At 39.0% G+C, this 21219-nt stretch overlaps 2 protein-coding genes across 2 annotated transcripts; both read right to left on the bottom strand.

The window, feature by feature from the left end:
- Positions 1–206: 206 nt before the first annotated feature.
- LOC137290234 (beta-porphyranase A-like) lies at positions 207–4717 on the bottom strand. The gene is made up of 3 exons (XM_067820991.1): positions 4412–4717; positions 2172–2316; positions 207–1684 (listed from the first exon to the last, which is right to left on the bottom strand). Exons 1-3 carry the CDS (start codon positions 4664–4666, stop codon positions 225–227), a joined length of 1860 nt encoding a protein of 619 aa, XP_067677092.1. The 5' UTR covers positions 4667–4717; the 3' UTR covers positions 207–224.
- Positions 4718–7905: 3188 nt separating this feature from the next.
- LOC137278218 (beta-porphyranase A-like) lies at positions 7906–17989 on the bottom strand. Its single transcript, XM_067810437.1, has 3 exons — positions 17676–17989; positions 9913–10057; positions 7906–9392 (listed from the first exon to the last, which is right to left on the bottom strand). The coding sequence occupies exons 1-3, from the start codon at positions 17970–17972 to the stop codon at positions 7933–7935; spliced, it is 1902 nt and encodes a 633-aa protein (XP_067666538.1). The 5' UTR covers positions 17973–17989; the 3' UTR covers positions 7906–7932.
- Between the last annotated feature and the right edge of the window lie 3230 nt (positions 17990–21219).

The raw sequence follows: 21219 nt of genomic DNA, 5'->3' as shown, positions 1-21219 counted from the left end.
TTGACTTCGTACATGTTACCCATATGGGGAATCGAACCCGGACGCTTCAAGCATTAGGCCTTCCCCATCTACAATCTGAGGAGATGAGGTATGCCGTATGCTTAGGGAAAAATCAAGGTGCATTGTTGTCTTTCCAGAAATTCATAAGCTGAAAGCAAAGAAATTGTTATTTGAAGAAACCGATTTTGAATGAAACCAAACAAGTCTGAAGTAATATACTTTATTTACCGAAGTTTTCCAGCAATGAGAGCAACGGATGTTACCTGGCCACCGTTCCCATCAAAGGTCATGCTGATGGTGTTGGTCGCATGGATTTGTGACTGAGGGACAACGAATTCCCACACATTCCATTTTGTTTTCCCTTCAATCTTCATAGAATCAAACAACATGTAGCTTGAAGACAACGCATTTCCATTGAACGTAACTGCCTTAGGTTTCGCATCGGCATTCTTGGCTCGGTTAATTCCAACTCTAAGACGAGCCTCATGGTAGCCAGAGCTCGGTACACTGATGGTCGTCTGCGCATGTCCGTTGCTAATGGGGATGATCATATTTTTGCCATAGTATGTGTTCTGATTATCTGTGTGTAGTCCACCAAAGTTAAAGTTAGTTTTGAATTTGTAGAAGCAGGTTGAGGTTGCAGGAAGACTGACACTACCATGTTGCTTTGACCTGTCAAAATGCGTATTGGAATGGACAGCTGTTTTACCATTCTCGAACACAATACATGTTTGTTCACCCGAAGACGGATTGAGCCAGTTATTAGGAAAGTCCAGTTTCACATTCTCAGATTTACTGCCAAAGTTGTGGAGAAGAACTACCATCTCTTTGGTGTTAGGATTTGCAAGGGCAAGTGGTGACAGTGTTTTCTCTTGCCCATTGTACAGACTAGAAACTCGGAGAAACTTTTGAGCGTCAATAAAGTTTTTCCAAAATACGTAGAACTGCGACACGGTAAGAGGATGACCGTCTTTTGTAAATAAGGAATTCCGTAGGGACGTATGGCCTGGGTATTGTTCATTTGAAAGGAGAAACGCGGTGGCTCTGTCCATGAACTCTCTCAGATTAAGGAAAGAAAACATGAAACCGTTTGATTGATAAATAGTCTGAAAGTCTGTCATTGCATTCTCAAAATTGGGCCCCATTTGCAAGCTGTTTAAACCTAATCCAAATTCAGTGTTTACTAACTCAACTTTTTTACCTTTTTTGATATGAGAATAATTCTCCACCATGTCAAGAGAAGCAAACAGACGGGCTTCATTGATGCCAGCGTAACTGTGACCTGATATGTCATGCAGATGGTTGTAGGAATGGAAAGAGAAATAGTCCAGGTGATCCAGAGACATGTCCAGAAACTTAGCAGTTCTCTTCCAGGAGCTGAAGTTGTTTTCAGTTGATTGTCGTAAGGCCATACTGGTATATGATGGTCCAGCGACTTTCATTCCAAATCTTGATTTCAGCTTATCCGCTACTGCCTTGTGGAAGTTTACGTTCGTTTGTGGATTAACATACTTTTCGTCCCAATCAGGTTCATTTATGACTTCAAAAATAGCAGGAAGTTTTCCTCCCGTGTAGTCTTTGCAGCTTTGGACCATCAGTGACACCATCTCTGATGCAGCGTCCATGTCATTTGGAAACCTACCTTGGTGTTGAGACATATTCATCCAGCTGGGCCAGAACATACCTGTAAACAACAAGATGCGGAGTGAGAAAGAAAGATATTCATTGCAGTTTACAGATCCTCATCCCAGAAAGACTGTATGTGGACAGGTTACGTTGTAGACAGTTACAACAAATGAGACCCTTGAAGATCTGGGCTAGAACTGATCTTCGGTAACCCATAGCCATGCGTATCCCAGTTGCGTGGATCGATACTCATGATGCCTATCACTGTATTATCTGGTCTAGACTTTATTACTTACAGGCCGTCATTATATAGCAAATGTGGCGTTAAGCAACAAAGCAACCAACTGATTAAATGAAAGGTCAGCGTCATTCTTAAGATTCATATCTTAGGGTCTAAATGGGAATCCCTTTTCTAACCAATGGCACAGTAATTCATGCCTTGTGTTCTCAGTTCAACTTGACACTCATAAATAGCTATCCTCCATCTGTTTTGCTTGCAGTCACCCTAAACAATTCAAATGCTGTTTTCATAAGCGCCGTAAAACCTTCTATTTCCCAGATCATGTTGTCGATGTCTTTTCCATAGCCGTCAATCTGTCTCTTATATGTTAGGAATGTTCTTCTTTGGAGAGCTGGCTCCTGGAGATACTTGGGGTCTGGATAACCATGCCGACTTGGGTTTTGGGGCCACTGAAAATAATAGTACAACATGAATTGATTAGCATTAACTGTGAAGACTTTGGGGTCGTCTCAAATGAAACGCACACTTGTTGACCTTTAGTAACTTAATCAATCACTAATAACGGAAGTTATAATGTAAATCCAACTAGGATGAATGTATGTAGCTAAAGTAATGTTAGTCCCCATGGTCCCTAGTAGGCTGCTGGTGATTTTGAAATTATCTGCTAGTGTTTTCCTTCTCTGTGATATTCTAGTACATTCACTGTTCATCATCAACATATTTGTATATGTACATAATGTATACTTTTATGAGAATTGATTGTTCCCGTCACCGTCACCGTATGGCTGAAATATAGCCAATGTGACGATAAATATTAACTCACTCACTCATTCCTTGGTAACAGGAGAGGCAATCGTGGATGCAAGGCATGGGTTCACCTTCCTACTCCCATCCCGCCTCCTACCAGTGACAAAGACTCTATAAGATTCTCCTTGTGTCAAACATTTAGTGGGAAGGTTGACGAGGTTGTACTCTGTAACTTCAAATGTAATTTTAGATTCGAACCATCAAATACCCGAGACAAAGAGCAGAAAAGAAACACTACTGTAACAAATCCTTGGGTCAGAAGGTCGTGGAAAATACCCTGGGTATGAAGTTAAGGGTGTACCTTCCAGACATTAGTCAAAATACACCACACGTCTGAATGCAGACCCCAGCTGGATCACTTCTATACTGTATTGCCCTCAGACAGTTCACTGATCAAGCGCATGAGCATCCCCCTGCGCAGTTGGGAACCGATGATATGTGTCAACAAAGTCAGCAAGCCTGACCACCAGATGCCTTTAGTCGTCTTTTACGACAAGCATGGGTTACTATCTGACCCGGGCCTTCACGGGTCAAACTTGCTTACGTGACGATATGGCTGAAAAATTGCCGATGTGAAGTCTGTAGCAGACAACCCTGTGATCACCAGCATGGACATCGATCTACGCAACTGGGATACCATGACATCTGTCTATCAATTCAGAGAGACTGACCGAAGATCAATTTTAACGCGATATGTTTGGTATTTTCGAATTTGGTGACCAATAACAAAGAACTGGGGGTATTCTTTCACAACTTCCGTTACTAACCATGCATCATGTTGTGTCAAGTCAAGTTGTCAGGCGATAGAACAATGGAGGTGTGTTTTTATTTGAGAGCATTTTGCAAGATTGGTAGCAATGCGTACTACACAATGTGGACATGGGTTCTACACTATTCAGTCATATCATGCTATTATAAGACCCTGGTATTTTATCGATCTTGTGACTATGTCAAGATATACATTCATAATAATTACAAGTAAATTACAAACACCTGTCAGTGGAGGACGGTAAAAAAAGCTAGTTTATCACAAATGTATACTTAAACCTGGTAATTAGTTTTAAAACATTTTACCTATACAGGACGAGGCATTATGAAACAGACTTCAAGCTGTAAACGGCTGCACGTTGTCTGAATTCAGAAGGTACATCACAACAATGTACATGTAGCTATTTAGTATTCACACCAGATTGTCATTGTACAAAGCAAATCTGTGCTGCGATCCAGAGTCTGAGTTTGTGGAGCTTGGATCCGGGTTCGATTCCTCACATAGGTGAGTGAGTGAGTGAGTTAATCTTTAACGTCAAATTGGCAATATTGCAGCCGTATCGTGACGAGAACACTGAAATGGAATATATGTGTCTTATAAAACAACTATAATATCACAATTTGACTTAAAACTAGTGTGGGAAGTTAAAACAAAAATCACTATTTAGACAATACAATATAAAAACAGGCTATAGATCGCCAGGAACTGAAAGTAGATCACCATACCAGGGACCATGGAGACTTACAGTTCCTTTGCTTCCTACATGGGCCCCAGTTGGCTTTACATCATCCCTTCAGCTGCTGGCGATTGTAGGACATGTTGGCCAAAATTAAAACAACAAGAATACTACGTTTAGAAGGCCCATTTCTGGTGTCCCACCGCGGTGATATTGCTGGATTATTGTAATCGGCGTGAAACCAAACTCATAAAACGTTTTGTAATGTAATAGGTCTTCATGCGATACGTACATTTTTAAAGAGATCTTCTCTCCGGTCTCTGTTCACCCAACGCCCAGGAACCGCTCCGATAGATTTCATATTTGGAATAAGGCTGATTTGGCTGAGTCCATTAACGTTGTTCCACCGTTCAACTTCATAATTGACACGTCCACCCTGGGAGAGGAACTCGTTGTAGATAGTGACGGTTGTGTCCGAGAACACTGCTCCCAAGAGCAATGAGGTGCACAGAACCTGGAGAATCATTCTGCAATTATGTAATGACATATCGGATTTTGCAGCAAGGTCTTTTGTAGGTTTCTAATCTCCATGTGAAAATAGCACGTGGCAGTTATCACTAAATCTATGCCATTTTGTTCCCATAAAGAGTGTACATAGGTGTCATTGTGTGGGTTGTACTTTAATATGTTCAAGGTCGGGGTACAGATATGCGCTCTATTTACGTGAAACTGCCATTCTGTTTGATCATATCTATTAACTGTGTTTAGAATATGAAAATATTTTCAAAACCCAAAACCAATTCAGTTGTGTCCTTTTGGTTTTTTGAATTTGTTAATACAAAACGTCATTTTGACTTTTTTTCAAATGGTAGTGAGTTAATATTTAAGCCGTTTCGTGACGAGAACCATTTATACATTACAAAAATAATATACAAAATCGGCTATCAACACCTGACTTTACTGGATATTAATAGCAACAGGTGTATGACAGATTTCGACGTAAAATAGCATGTCATCATGACATTCTTACAGTCGCCAGCGACGGAAAGGATGGTCCAACTGTGGTCCATGCAGGTACCATAGCCTCTCGTATGGTGATCTACCTCCAGTTGTTGGTGACCTATAACCCATTTTCATATTGTATTGTGTTCGTAAATAAAATATCTTTTACATTTACCAGCTAGTTTTTGATACCATCTGTCATACTCTAGATACTTTACAATCTTTCCAGGGCTAATATATAACAACTTGCTTTTATCGCGTATGTAAAACTTTCCCCGTCACAAGATTCCCTTCCCCGTGGTCCCTAGTATGGTGATCTACCTTCGGTTGTTGGAGATCTATAGCCTGTTTTTATATTGTTTTGTCCAGAGAGCGATATTAATTCTAAAGCCCCACGCTAGTTTTAATGATAATTGTGATATTCTAATTCTTTTACTGCCCTTCGTCGACAGGTTTTTATAGTAGACATATATTTCGTTTCAGTGTTAAATGTTCTCGTCACGATATGGCTGAAACACTGCCGATGTGACGTTAAATATGAACTCACTCACTCACAAGATTCCCTTAAAGGTTAGCTCACCCACTCATTCGTGCTAAAAAACTCAAGTACATTATGTTATTACATACAACAGTAAATGGCCACACGGGCAGGAGACAGATCACCACACCACATCACACCCTACCTCCATGACGCCCTGCTAGACACAAATGAGCCCTGATGCTGTTGGCGATTATTGCAATATTTCGCTAAGCTGTAACAGAAGGAAGACCTACTATGAAAGCAATTGTGGATAAACATACTTTGAACCGATCTCAATACTAGCCTTAGTGTGTAGAATTAATAAATAGAATAGTAAACCCGTGAAGCTCCGGGTCAAGACAAGAGTAATTACAGCCCGCCGCCACATAGCTGGAATATTGCTGAAAACCCAACTCACTCACTCACTCAATCTAGAATATTATAGAATGTATCACTCTGTCAACCAACACTTTAGAACGAGAGATACGTCTTTCAAGAAGCTCATAATTAGAAAAAAGAAACTCCACTAAATAGATCGTTTACTGCTATATGTAAGTGTAGTAGCACATGCATGATTCAGCCTTGGGTAGGTCATCTTGACCTTGTTGTTCTTGACTCAGCGGTAAGTCGAGCCAGCTTAGATAGTTCTCCATCAATAAATAAGACATTTGCCCACCCATGACTCCGACCTTAACATAATAGCCATTCAAAGCTATGTTTACTATCCTTGGACGTGAATCACCTCTTCCGCCCAGCATGAAGATTGAAAACCTATGTAAATTAAAAGAAAATGTGTAAAGAAGAATAGACGTGAAAATGTGTAAATGTGTAAATAACTTCACATATATGTTCCCGAATTAAAGAGCGTCCATGTTAATACTGTTTTGTTTGTAATTTGTGAGTGCCTCTGAGTGAGGTGCATAGTGTTCATTCTGCCATAACATTGCCTTGCAAGTACCTACGCTCAATGAACGGAATCTGTAGACTTCCTGATATGTGGCTAAGACGTTGGGATGTAACATTGTCACGGCGTAAATCTGTAAACGTCCAGTTTGGTTGTTACATCGTTTGGATGTTATGTTGTAAGAAAGTAATTCTGGAGACGCCCATATTTGCTGCTACAACGTTGCAGTGTGGTTGGATACAACGTGCGTGTGTGTGCAATCAGCAGATGTTCATGTTCTAAAACATCATAAATGGTAAACGTAAATGTTTCTTTTTATAACAAACTATCAATTCATGTCAATTCGCAGTAGCATTGCGTTTTGTTTGTGTCACACTGAGCAGTATTGCAGCTAAATGGCAATGTTAGTGAATTGCCTGATGAAGACACGATTATAAGCAGAAATCTACTCACAATGTAAATGTTTTGAAGGAATATGCTTAATGTACCATACCGTAATATATCTGTATTGCGTGACAGAGTACAGTCCACCATTGGAATCAATGTTCCTAGTTGTGTATCCATGTTAGGGTTCAATCAATGCACCGTAACGTAAAAACCAAAACAAAAAATAACATCCCCCCAAAAAAAAACAAAAACAAAACAAAACAAACAAAAAACAAAGCATAGGCTACCCCTCAACACCCCCACCCCACCCCCTCTTTAAAGGTAGAAACAGGGAACTTTGCTGCACTGACAACCTGCTGCATGTTTTCGTCCTAATCCTATTTGATTCCTATAACTTATTATTTACAACAGGAAAACACGAAGTCAAGTATGTCATTATCTGAGCTTATGAAATGCCCCAAACAGGTGAAGCATGTGATATTCACGTTCACATAAGAAACGGCGTGAAAATGTGTAGAACGGTGCCATTTAAATGTAGTGTCAAACAATGAACTATAAAACCCAACATTCATATCCCACGGATGGAGAGATGGAGAGGTTTATTGATTATACATAGTACACATGTAACTCATGGACTCGTAGACACTTAACATTTAGTGAGTATTTTAAGTGAGCCTAAACTCTTGATGGGTTGTATAAAACATGCACATCTGATAATAGTAACTTGAATCTTTCAGTTTGAATCTTGACCCAGGCACATTTCACAGTGGGAGTTGGTTACTATACATTATCATTATGACAGTGATTGCTGTTAGCCAGACAATTTTGTCAGAATTCAAACCAAAACATTGGTCTGTAAAATAGAAGAAACGTTCTTTTCCATAAAGTGTTAAGTTTTATTAGCTTGTATTGTGTCTCTGGCATCCAGCAACAGTGACGCTTTCTTGCTACATTTGAATCAAAACAACCAAGCTATAGTTAATTCCCAAGGAGAATTTATTTATTGAAGTTTTCCAGCAACTAGTGCAACGGACGTTACGTGGCCACCGTTTCCATCAAAGGTGAAGGTCACGGTGTTTGTTGCGTGGAGCCATGAGTGAGGGACCATGAACTCCCACACGTTCCATTTTGTTTTACCTTTAGTCTTCATAGAATCAAACAGCATGTGGCTTGAAGACAACCTGTGGCCATTGAACATAACTGCCTTGGGTTGTGCATTATCATTCTTGGCTCGGCTGATTCCCACTCTAAGATAAGCCTCATGGTAGCCAGAACTCGGTACACTGATGGTTGTCCTTGCATGTCCGTTGCTGATAGGGATGATCATGTCCTTGCCATAGTATGTGTTCTGGTTGTCTGTGGGTAGTCCAGCAAAGTTGTAGTTGGTTTTGAACTTGTAAAAGCAAGTTGACAATCCAGGAAGAGTGACACTGCCGTGAAGCTTTGACCTGTCAAAGTGCGTATTGGAATGGACAGCTGGTTTACCATTTTCGAATACAATACATGTCTGTTCACCTGAAGAAGGGTTGAGCCAGTTGTTTGAAAAGTCCAGTTTTACATTCTCAGATTTACTGCCAAAGTTATGGAGAAGAACTACCAGCTCTTTCGTGTGGGGGTTTGCAAGAGCAAGAGGTGAAACGCTTCTTTCTTGCCCATCGTATTGACCAGAAAGCCGTAGAAACTTTTGAGCGTCAATAAAGTTTTTCCAAAACGTGAAGAATTTGGTGGCCTGAAGACTATGACCATCAGAGGTAAATAAAGAATTTCGAAGGGATGTATGGCCTGGGTATTGTTCATTTGTGAGGAGATATATTGTAGCTCTGTCCATAAACTCTCTCAGGTTAAGGAAAGAAAACATGAAACCGTTTGCTTGATAAATTGTATGAAACTGAGTCCGTCCATTTTCAACACTGGGTCCAATGCCAAGGTTAAGTAGGCCTACTCCGAATTCAGTGTTAACCAACTGAACATTTTTGCCTTTCTTGAGGTGAGAGTAATTCTCCACCATGTCAAGAGAAGCAAAAAGACGAGCTTCGTTGATGCCAAAGTAGGCGTTGCTCGATAGATTATACAGATGGTTGTAGGAATGGAAAGAGAAAAAGTCCAAGTGATCAAGAGACATGTCCAGAAACTTAGCAGTTCTCTTCCAGGAGCTGAAGTTGTTTTCATCTGACTGCCGTAAGGCCATACTGGTATATGTTGGTCCAGCAACTTTCATTCCGAATCTAGACTTCAGTTTGTCGGCGACAGCCCTGTGGTAGTTTATATTCGTTTGTGGGTCAATGATGTCTTCGTCCCAATCAGGTTCATTTATGACTTCAAAAATAGCAGGAAGTTTTCCTCCCGTGTAGTCTTTGCAGCTCTGAACCATCAGTGACACAAACTCGGATGCGGCAGCAACATTGTTTGGAAATATACCTTGGTGATGAGATTTATCTATCCAGTTGGGCCAGTACAGACCTGGAAAGGAACAACAAAGACTGGAAAAGACGTCAATGATGTATTCAGGACAGAGTGTAATTTGAGGGCACTTGCAAATGTGGCTGAACTCTGTTGTGTGGCTGTGATATTCGGAGATTTGAAATGACGGCCACTAATCAGTGTTCTCTCCTCAAGAATTCAAGCAACAGCAGCTCGTTTCACATCCACTGTCTTTTTTCACGCGAAACATAAATCAAGACTAAAAGAAGTTAAGTAAAGCTTTCAAAACGTAGGTAGACATGTGGAAGACATTTCCAAAACCGATTTCGTTTACAAAACGATGGAAATCCCTATTTTGAATTATACCATACGTTATCATCGCATTGCACGGTGACAGTCACTGGATTGTCTGGTTCAGACTCAATTTGTTTGCAAACAACATCGTACATACATATGTAATACTGCTGGAACAGATGTCATGCTCATATTATATTCACACTTGTACAGTTGACTCTGCATTTAGTAGAGCTTTCGAATGTGAACGCTTCTGCTGGCAAACCTTTCATTTCCCAGATCATGTTGTCGATCTGATGACCATAGTTTTCCAGTTGTCGAAGATATGTTAGAAATGTCCTTCTCTGCAGTGATTGGTCCTGGAGATAGGTGGGGTCCGGATAACCATGGCGACTAGGGCTTTGGGGCCACTGAATAAAAGAAATTAATATTGTACACAATTAATATTGTAGTATTGTAATATTGTAATATGGTACGCAGTCACTTAGACAAAGTAGACGCGTTTGGTACAATGTATGGTGTAAATGATTTTTATAACCACTGAATGACAGTAACATGTAACAACTGTTTAACTCGTTTATCAAATATGAGCTGAACCGAAAGTAGATCACCATACTTGTGTCCATGAGGACTTACAGTGAGTGAGTTAAAATTTAAAGTCACTTTGGCAATATTTCAGCCGCACCGTGACTAAAACAATAGATAGAGTAACAATAATGAAAGATTGAGTATATAATCCTGTCAGCAAAGGACAGTAAAATTGCTAGAATATCACAGATATACAACTAAAACTAGTCATTAATTCTAAAATATTTACCTATAGGGGATAACACAATATATAAATAGGCTATAGATTGCCAGCAACTGAAGGTAGATCACGACACTAGGGACCAAGATGAGGACTTACAGTACCTTTGATACCTGCACGGACCTTAGCTGGAGTTGCATCATTCTTGCATTTCGGTCACTGGCGATTATACTGACATTTAGACATTATCAAAACCAACAAACATCCTACATTTAAAAGTTTGGCAGAACTGAATTAACGTCGGAATGTTTTGGGACATACGTACCCTCTCGGGAGGACAATAATTTTACAATACTTCGACCGCCTTTGAGGGTACAGCCACTAACAATCTCAGTTACTACTCTAGACTATCAACAATAAAAATATACATATTTACAAGTCATTTAACAAATGCTTTCAAAAATGCAATAATTAAATGGAAACTAAAAAGATCCTTCATAGTTAAAAATAGTTAAAATAGTTATCCCTTGTGATGGAATATTCAACAGAGTCAAGCAAAACAGGCTTGACTCTTGATTCTTTCATCACAAGGGATGCAGAGCGGAGGACCCTCACCTTTTGACAAGTATTCGTGCGTACACCGCGTATGGCCAATACGACAACGTCGCATAATGACCGCCTCCTATCTGGACTGACAACCCAAGTTGGTGTAATCAATATAAGGTTTTATTTCATGCAGTTTATTGATACCAGCTTGAGTGTCCCACTTCTTTTGAATCAGACCACGAATATAAGTTCTTATGGTAGCTTTAGAATCTGAGCATGAAATAAGAAGTGGTGTCACAGATTTGTTGAGTGCTTGCCTTGTCTTGACAGCAAGATCGGTTACTGTATTCCCAGAAATGCCTACGTGGCTGGATAACCAACAAAAAACTATGTCGCAATGGCCAGTAGCAAGATCATTATACAATTCAATAATTTCTATTAAAGGTGGATGTTTACATGATAGGTTTTTAATAGTCTGAAGACAAGAACGAGAGTCTGAATCAGTTATATAGTGTTAATGTTTAGGACGTCTTTGAATATAATTAAGAGCCGTTAATATGGCGTTTGCTTCAACTGTGAAAATAGAACTGCTATCCGGTAATCTAGAAGATATTGTTCTGGATCAAGTGACAGTGGTACAAGCCGCTATACAGAAGGATTTATAATTTGTATAATTATTTTTCAACTGATTAAATTCTTGTTTATAATGTAATTCATTAGTATCTATTTTTTTAAACGCAGTTAATGTTAGATCGACTTGCGGCCTAACCAACTGCCATGGACGAGAAGAAAGAAGACGGGAAGGAGCTATATTTTTAAGCTCAATGCCGACAGAAGAAAGAAATGGTTTAATTCTGCGCCCTAGAGGCGGAACAAGAGACGATTTCTTGTACAAATCCTCATAAATTCATATGAGAAAAATGAAAACACTTTGAAGAATATAACCTGTCACGATGGACAATAAAATATTAGGGTATCACTGATATAGGTATAAAACTAGCATGGAAAAGTAAAACATTCTTCGTAATTAAAGCAGGCAATACAATATAAAACACGGGCTATAGACTGCCAACAACTAAAGGTAGACCCCAATACCAAGGACCACGTGGACTGCATGGACCCTAGTTGGTTTTACATCGATTTTATACGAAATGCTAGTCAAAACTAAAATAACAAGAATACTACAATTAAACCTCGGTGGACATAAATTTACATCGAATGTTTTGGGACCTGCGTACCCTCTCAGGAGGACAATAATTTTACAATTGTTCAACCCCCTGGTGTGACCAATACGGCGTCGTCGATGATGACCTATTCAAATCTGGACCGACAACCCAAGTTGGTGTGACCGATATAGGTTTGTTTTGCATGAAATTTATTGTCGTGTACTTGGGTGTCCCACTTCTTAAAAGATCTAATGGTGGCTCTATAATCTGAGTATGGAATAAGAAGTGGTGTCACAGATTTGTTGAGAGCTGTATTGGCAGTAAGACTGACCACAGTGTTACCAGAAATGCTTACTTGAGTGAGTAACCAACAAACAAAACAAACGATGTCGCAATGACCAGTAGCAAGATCATTATACAATTCAATAATTTCTATTATAAAAGGATTATTACATGATAGGTTTTTAATAGCCTGAAACAAGAAAGAGAATCTGAAAAGATTATATATTGTTTTTGTTTAGGATGTTTCTGAATATATTTAAGAGCCGTTAATATGGCGTTTGCTTCAGCTGTGAAAATAGAACTGCTATCCGGTATTCTACAAGATATTGTTCTGGATCCAATGACAGTGGTACAAGCCACTGCGCCACCGTCCTTGGACCCATCTGTAAATAAGGATTTATAACTGCTATATTTATTTTTCAATCGATGATATTCTTGATTATATTGTAATTCATTGGTTTGATTTTTTAAATATAGTTAATGTTAGGTCGACTTGTGGCCTAACGAACTGCCATGGACGAGAAGAAAGAAGACGGGAAGGAGCTATATTTTTAAGCTCAATGCCGGTCGAAGAAAGAAATGGTTTAATTTTGCGCCCTAGAGGCGGAACATTAGGTTTCGTGTTGTACAAATCCTTATATAGGGTATTGAAAACACAGTTATAGACAAGGTTACATTCATTAGAGTATAATTTGGTAATGTATTGTAAAGATAATTTTAAACGGCGTTGTGTAAGAGGCGGTTCATCGGCCTCAGCGTAGACTTTCAACAAGTGAAGTTCTGAAAAACCCAAGATAAAGTCTTAGACCTTGATGGTAGACAGAATCAAGTAGTTTAGAGTTGCTTTTGCATCATATACGATCGATCCATAATCAAGGTTGGATCGTGCCGTTGATCTATATAAGTGAAGGAGGGTAGTTTGATTCCCTCCCCACTTTGAATTGGAGACTACCTTTAAGAAATCGAGCGCCTTCATGCATTTAGTTTTGAGATATTTAATATGTGGCAGGAATGTTGAATGTGAATAAAAAAATTAGACCCAAGAACTTGGCCTTCTTTAAAACCTTGATCGGTGTGCAATTTAAAAATAGTTCTGGGTCCTTATGGGGCTTATATTTTCGACATATATACAATTAGTTTTGGATGTGGCAAATATAATAGACCGTTTTCAAGACACCAATTATTTATTTTGTTTAAACATAACTGCAGTTGTTCAATAGTATGTATATGCTTACCACGACAAGAAAAATCATCCACAAATAAAATCATCCACAAATAATGATCCATCAACTGAATCATTTAAAACCTTTGATAAACTAGTGATCTTGAAACTAAACAGTGTGAGGTTGCGGGTTATTCGCAACATAACATCAGGCTAGGATCTGTTTCATATGGCGGCGTTCGGCAAAGGATCGAGTCTGGGCCAAACAATCCAGTTATCAAAGTCATGATTTACGAAGCTGGGATACGGTGACGCGTAAACCAAGTCAGCGATCCTTACTACCCGATCCCATCGGTCACCTCTTACGACAGCAATTGGTCGCTGAAGATCAATTTTAACAGTTATCACGGGTTGATAACTGAGGGGATATTCTGACTCATTACGTTTTCGGAACACACGAACCATTGGTTTAAACTAAATGATCTCATTTGTCAAGGTTTCTATGCAAGGATAAACTAGGCAGCAGTGTTCCCGGGACAATATTGTCGAGACAAACTTAATTTCAAAAGTAAACTGTATGTGTAATTTACAATAATATTCTCATGGATTAAAATAAATTTGGCAGAAAACCTAATGTATATTTCACATGTCTTATGTGTTCGATACGTGAGGCAAAAAGACTGTCAGGCGTAATGGCTAAAGTGTCCGCTTATCACGCTGCAGGCCCGGTTGATATTATCGAGGTGACGTGAATCTTGGGTGTGACGAGCGAACGCATTAACTACTTGGCCCCACTACCCCCAGGGAACTATACTAATGCAATCTCGTTTTGAGAGTTCATAGCCTCATAACATTTAGACCGAATGCACATACTGTGCATGTCAAGAATCGCATCTGATTGATGGTAAGTGGCATAGCTAGAAGATTCTCTAATTTTGAGAACAATGCTACTGAACACAAACCGCAATTCTATTGGGATATTTTTACTCACTTCTCATGATTCAACCTGAACCAGCAGGTATTTCATTGATACATTGATAGAAACAACCAAGGGCGTAACTAAGGTAAGAGAAAATGTATGCAAACAGCAAGAGTCATGTCTCGAAGCGACCCGACCGAAATGAAAATGCTCTGAAATACTTTTCCCTTCATTTTGAGAAGTATATTTTCCAAGAGCAAATTAGCATAATCTTAAACGATTCATGTTTAGAAACCAACATACTTTAGGGTATTTCTGTAGATAATTTAATATGGCCTGGGTATTTTCCCCTAAATTTTATTTAACTTACACATACTAAGTCGTATATACATCGTATATCCTGATTTATCTCAGTATATATCCCTACAGTCAAACTGTACGAATACTGATAAATTTCAACAGAAATTCCCAAACAATATCAATATGTGCAGAGGCTGAAATGAAACTGAAGTGTGAGTCATTTTTGAACTCAAAACAGATACAAAGTTTCCAAAGAGAAAGTCACTTAATACATGCTGAAACACTTGAAATTTCAAATTGCTAACATAGTGACTACACAAGACAGTAACGGCCTAATAAGGCAAAATTACAACGCTGTCAGCCTGACCATGAAATTCGTCCATGACTCTAACGATATCACGTTGAATAGGAAGCAAAGCGAAAGATGACAGTTTGGAGTATGTGACACACTCAATGGCCATGTGAAAAAGCCTTTTTGGCTTATCAGGGTTGAAATAATTACAAAAATATGGTTTGGGGGTAAATCTAAATAAAACATTATAGATGGACAAAAGTGTTACAAGCAAATGCCTATTTTGCGTAACAGAAGTTACGCCCATGGCAGCGATCATCACTGTTAGAAAATGAAAATAGACACGCACGAATTGCCTGCTACCAATCGGAAATATACTATTACAAAGCAAGGGATATTCCATCATGAGAAGCTTACCACTGGCCAATCCCAATACATGTGCCAAAAAGTAATATATATCCATACAGATGAAACATATCCAAAGAAATGTAATCCCTTGTGACAACTTCCCTTAAAGGGGAACTGATGCGGAGCGAATAATGTTTCTCGCCAACGGTCTAATTACGAAACCAAACTGCAAATTGGTCAGCGCCCATTCCCTCGACCGTGACGGACAGAGGGACTGGGCTCTTGTCCATATTAGCAGAATTTCTTCACCTAAATAGTCAGAAGGCCGGATGCCCATCATATGCCATTATTTAATGATATCCATGGTATGCCTTGTCAGTTCGTAATAAAATATCCCAGCAGGGTAGTATTTTTCGGATGCTTGGATGGTATAGCGACTGATCCAATTTGATCCAATTTCTGTGTTTTTAACCTCGATATTTAATTATGTTGTGTGAAAATATGATGTCTACAGGCACGTAGCAAGCCATTTGTTTTCGTCCGAAAGATTGCAAAGCTTTATATTTAGATAGTTTTGAGTGTTGGTTCAGCTGTGATAGCAAATATCATACGTAAATTTCGGTAGCTATGGTAGTTACCCTGGTTTATTATTTATGATAATAAAACACACAGTTGACTTATTTGAATTCGTAAATTAAAAAACGATGACTTTGCCTTTGGTAGAGAAATCTGAAAATTTTCTCACGTAAAAAAAGACTTACTACACCTATTTACCCAAGTACACAGCAAATGCCTGTATGCATTCCTTATGCAATGAAATTCCGTTGGTATCCTCAAAGCAGTTTCGGCCCATAAGTGTTTTCAGGCTGTATGCGACACAGAGATTACATCTTCCTTGCTGTAACTCCTGCACGTGTTATTTGTCATCATTCTCTGGATAGTTAGTTGAATTCATAACAGGTATAATTAGTAGTAAGACCACTTAGGTTACTCAAGAAAGGTTCCCATTTGGCATTTCTCCTTTCTGGAGTAAATGCTCAACATTATTGATTAAGGTCTGTAATGGCAAATGTAGTGTATGTTATGTAATATGTGCATGAAAGTGATGCAAGAGGGTTTATCAGCTGAGTTACAAAAACAAGCATCCATCACGGATTAACTGATAACGCACTGATTGATTAATTACATTTATCTTCTAGCGGATTTGTCAATAGCCAGTGTGTGTGGATGTACTAATCTATACTGGCTAGACCTCGTCGTAAAGTGCGAGTGTAAAAACAACATCCTCCATTCAAAGAATGAACCACCATTGCTTTGATTGATTGATTGCTCATTATTGGTTAACTAAATTACTTAGAATGGCGGACATCATACAATTAGTTGCCAGGTGTGCTATCTTGGGTGACCAATGAGAGGTTTATCAGGTTTTCACCAATGTGAAAGACGTGAAACGATGTGTTACTTTTTCGCAAATTAGAAATTGTAAGACACACGACACAGAGCAGGATTATTTGCTGCAGATGAATGGAATATCGTTCTTTTATGTGGATATTGATGGATACATTCCTGAACAAGGTAGTAGCCTGACATTGTTGCTATAAAATTAGTCTGTTTTACATTCATTATTTGTATTTTGTTTTAATTTATTTGTTGTAGCATTCAACAGAATCTATATGACAGAAAACACACACTAGATCGCGAATGTGTGTGAAATAGGATCCACACTGGCAATCTATACAATGTATAAATGTTGCTCTCATGTTAAAAATTTACTATAAGTATAAGCAGACCCTTGTGTTCTTTTATTAATTTTCAAAATCATACAAATATGACAATAAACTAATTAGTGTTATGAGACAAAATATAGAGACGTACATTGGCTTCGTTATTTTTCCGTCCTAATAGTTTTTGACTATTTCTACCACTGGCAGATGATTAACCTTCAAAGTGTTTCATTTGTTTTCATGATATATCTGTAATGAAGTAAAAATGGCTTCACCTTAGTTGATCTATCAATAATTAAACCCTCAGTTGCGCATACGGACTGCGCAGCTGAGGTCACGAACCAGTCAAGAATTGTGGGATATCATCCGGGTACTCACGGGAGAAAAACAATAACAAAAGTTTACACCAGTCCACGGAAATTGGTCCGCATCAGTGCCCCTTTAATTTCCCTTCATTATCTTATAATAATTATACTTTATAATAATGGAGGTGAAACTTCTGCTTCAGTTTTACACGAAAGATGCCTTACTTCATACGTACATTTGGAAAGAGACTGTCCCTATAGTCTCTGTTTACCCACCGTCCAGGCACCGCTCGGATAGATTTCATATTTGGAATTAGGTTGATTTTGGTGAGTCCATTAACGTTGTTCCATCGTTCAACATCAAAATTGACGCGTCCGCCCTGGGAAAGCCACTCGCGGTAGATTGTAATCGTTGTGTCAGAGAACGCCGATCCCCACAGCAACAGAATACACAGTACCTTTGGAAACATTTTACAGTGAAATATAGTGAAATTTGAGTGTTTAGTCGAGGCCGTGGTCTCCTTGTGAAGCATGTGACAGCGTTCAAGATATCTTTGAAACGTTCATGATAAAACTCAATGTCTAAATTTAGAGTTACACTGGCAGTATTTCAGCCATATCGTGACAATGGAAGTTGTAAATACGTGACTGTATAATGAATAAAAACATTTTTGTATACTTATCTGTCTGGAAAGGACAGTAAAGATATCTTTTCGATTACCTATATGCAGGACTTGGATCCACGGCAGGTTTCAAATCCATGGCAGATTTCCAAATCCCTGACCAGTTGCCATAGCTACGCTAATCTGTGGCGGATTTCCTACTCATCGCCAATAGAGCTCGGTAGAATAGTGGTTCATTTCATTTATGTGTTTCGAACTTACTGATACCCCTACGCATAGATTTTCGAAGCTTTGTTAGCGCTAAGATTGTCCTTCGATTCGATGTTTCACGAATATCACAGAACTAAGAGAACTTCGAAAATTTAGGCTATGCTAATTATGGAATAGTTTTGCTTTCCTTATATTCAACAATACACGAAGAGAGACAACTGAGTGAATAACGTGTAAAACATTTATTTAATATTACATCGAAATCTGTCCATCTCGGATCTGATGCCTGTTCAACTGAAACCGATAAGAGGTCACCTCGTACATTCGGTCACAGTTAAAGTCCTCAGATGCAGTGACTGTCCCCGGTCTCCAGAGGCCTCACGTAAAAACAGCGACGCCCTTGTTCATCGCGGGCTTTGGTCTGAAATAGACCGCCTAGTCCATCCTGCACCTAGAGCTCATCTTCTGTCTACATCGACTCTTTCTTTAAACAACAACAAAAAAGAAAAACAAAACAAAACAAAACAAAACCAAACAAACAAACAAACAAACAAAAAAACGTGCTGTTTCGTCAAAGAAATAATTCTCAAGCATTTTCCTCACCAGCTTTCGTTGGCTGCAAACGCAATGATCTTCCAAATCTTTACATTTCCTCATGTCGGATTCAGCGCTTTCAGTTTTGTTATCTCACGTGCTATTTCCATGTCGTTCCAAACTGTTTCTGCATTGATGTGCGGTTGTGTTGGGGGTTTGGGGGGCTTTTTTGTAGGTGGTTCCGCAGTTACAAAACAATCATATTCTATGGTTTCCATTTTCTTAGGTTTTAGCTGAGATTATCCTGACATTGCTATCGCCACGAACGGTTAGTATGAGGCTAACGCTATTTTTCAGGGCATTATCATTTGCAGAAGCCCGAGGTCTTTCATTAACTTGAAAAGACCGAGGAAAGAGGGCAGTTGAAAAGACCTCGGGCTTCTGCAAATGATAATGCCCTGAAAAGTAGCGTTACCGTTATTATAGCTAAAATGAATAGAATTTTTAATAAAATAAGAATAAAAACAGCGGCATCGGTTTAGTAGCATTTACTGCCAACAACAAAACGACGGAGGTCACTGACACACATTTTACAAATATAGTCACGTCATAGAACAACACAGATGACGTCACTATTGAGAGTGACGACATTCGACCTTGACCTTTGCTCATACTACCAGACGCCATTGTTTTCGGTGATCAACAACGTTAGACTTCAAGTCGATATTTTCATTGCTGTATGTTATCATTTACGGTACAATTGTTATGGTTGGCACAGGCAGGAAAGTGCATAATGGCACAGGCAAATGTGACAAATGTGAACCAGATATTTGGTCAATAATGAACCCAAGTTCAATCGAACCGTAGGTGATTGAACTTCAACAGCTGAGCTACTTATGACGTCACCTAACAACGGACTTGATAATGGCTCGTCGTTAAGCATTTTGCAGGCATTATCAAGTTACAATGGCCCGCTCAATTCTGATAACGTGCGGTCGTTTTAATGATAATTCTATCCATTTTAGCTATAATGTCGAATAACGTTATGAATGGTTATCGATTATGACGTCATTATGCGATGACGTCATTCAACAATCGAGCAATCTAATCTGCCACAGATTAGGAAACCCGCCATACATTAGAAGCCCCCTCAGATCTGAGTCCTACATATGTAATATACACCCTTAAACCTAGCATATATTCATCAGACATTATTTCCATGTTAACAATACAGCATAAAATGGCTTACATATCGCCAACAACTAAAGGCAGATTTCAGATAAGAGTAGGCGATATTAATGTGTCGTATATTTTGTAGAAAGTATAATTATACATCAATAAATAATGCGCTTAAATTTTTTGATACTTCGTTTGTGTCCACCTTTGGAAGAATGTGGCCACTGCATCAATGCCAACGACCTCTCTTGGCCGATATGTAAGTCCCCAAAGTATGTAAAATTAAGTAGAAGTAAAATGTAATGTTCCACCTTTTCACCCGTAGTATTATTGCCAGTTTATAAATTGTGGCTAAATTTGCCAACAATGTCGAGCAGTTGAAGAGATGGTGTAAATCCAGGTTGGTTCATTGAGGTAGCAGAGGTATTGTAAGTCCTCCCGATCCCTAGTATGGTGAACTCGCCTCAGTTGTTTGCGAGCAATGGCCCAGCTTACATTGTATTGTCTAAAATAGTTTTCTACTTTTGGAAATACATGCTAGCTACTTTTAACTCTACTTGTGATACTCCAGTTATTTTACAGTCCGTCGATGACTTGTTTTTATTTATTTGTATCTATTGCATATGTCAAACATTTCCCGTCATTATATGTGCAATATTATTACAGTGCAGTTTGGCGTACTGATTCTACTGAACCAGTTCATAGCGCGTGATTTACAATTTATCGTCACATGGGCAACATTTCAGCGAAGGACAGTAAAATTGGCTATAACGACACAATGCCAATAAACAAAACTAGCATATATCGCTAAAACAGGACTTCAAATCAGGACAATACAATGTACAAAAGACCACTACTCTAGGTACCATGGGGACTTACATTACTGTGTCTTCTTGCATGGACCTTAGCGGGATTTATACCATGCCTTCGGCCACTGGCGATTGTACTGGTAGGTAGCCATATAAAACAACAACACATATTTTACGATTAAGTGTATAGAGCTAAAAGACTTTGTTGCAGGAGGACCATTTCATGAAAACAACTGTATCACCAGACCAGGACCAAAGAGTCCACAGATGGTTCTTTGACGTCCACAAATTATAATGAAAGATAGAGGCTAAATATCCGAAGTCCACGTGTGTATCCCACGGTTGACGGACACTCACATTACTCCGGCAGCGATGGGCAGATTGTCGTTTGGATGTCCGGATGAATCAAGGTTTACTGTGGACTAACG

Source organism: Haliotis asinina, chromosome 1 (assembly GCF_037392515.1).
Source record: "Haliotis asinina isolate JCU_RB_2024 chromosome 1, JCU_Hal_asi_v2, whole genome shotgun sequence".
Taxonomy (NCBI): Eukaryota; Metazoa; Mollusca; class Gastropoda; order Lepetellida; family Haliotidae; genus Haliotis; species Haliotis asinina.
The sequence above is the reverse complement of the archived record's forward strand: the minus strand, read 5'-3'. Positions and strand labels throughout refer to the sequence as shown.

Bases quoted from the DNA above. Each gene is read 5' to 3' on its own strand.
- LOC137290234 (XM_067820991.1), bottom strand. From the start codon at position 4,666: ATGTCATTACATAATTGCAGAATGATTCTCCAGGTTCTGTGCACCTCA. The intron at 2,317-4,411 runs GTACGTATCGCA...TATTATTTTCAG, and splicing joins GAGAAGATCTCTTTAAAAAT to TGGCCCCAAAACCCAAGTCG. The intron at 1,685-2,171 runs GTTTTACGGCGC...TGTTGTTTACAG, and splicing joins CATGATCTGGGAAATAGAAG to GTATGTTCTGGCCCAGCTGG.
- LOC137278218 (XM_067810437.1), bottom strand. From the start codon at position 17,972: ATGCTTCACAAGGAGACCACGGCCTCGACTAAACACTCAAATTTCACT. The intron at 10,058-17,675 runs GTACGTATGAAG...TCTTTTATTCAG, and splicing joins GGGACAGTCTCTTTCCAAAT to TGGCCCCAAAGCCCTAGTCG. The intron at 9,393-9,912 runs GTTTGCCAGCAG...GTTCCTTTCCAG, and splicing joins CATGATCTGGGAAATGAAAG to GTCTGTACTGGCCCAACTGG.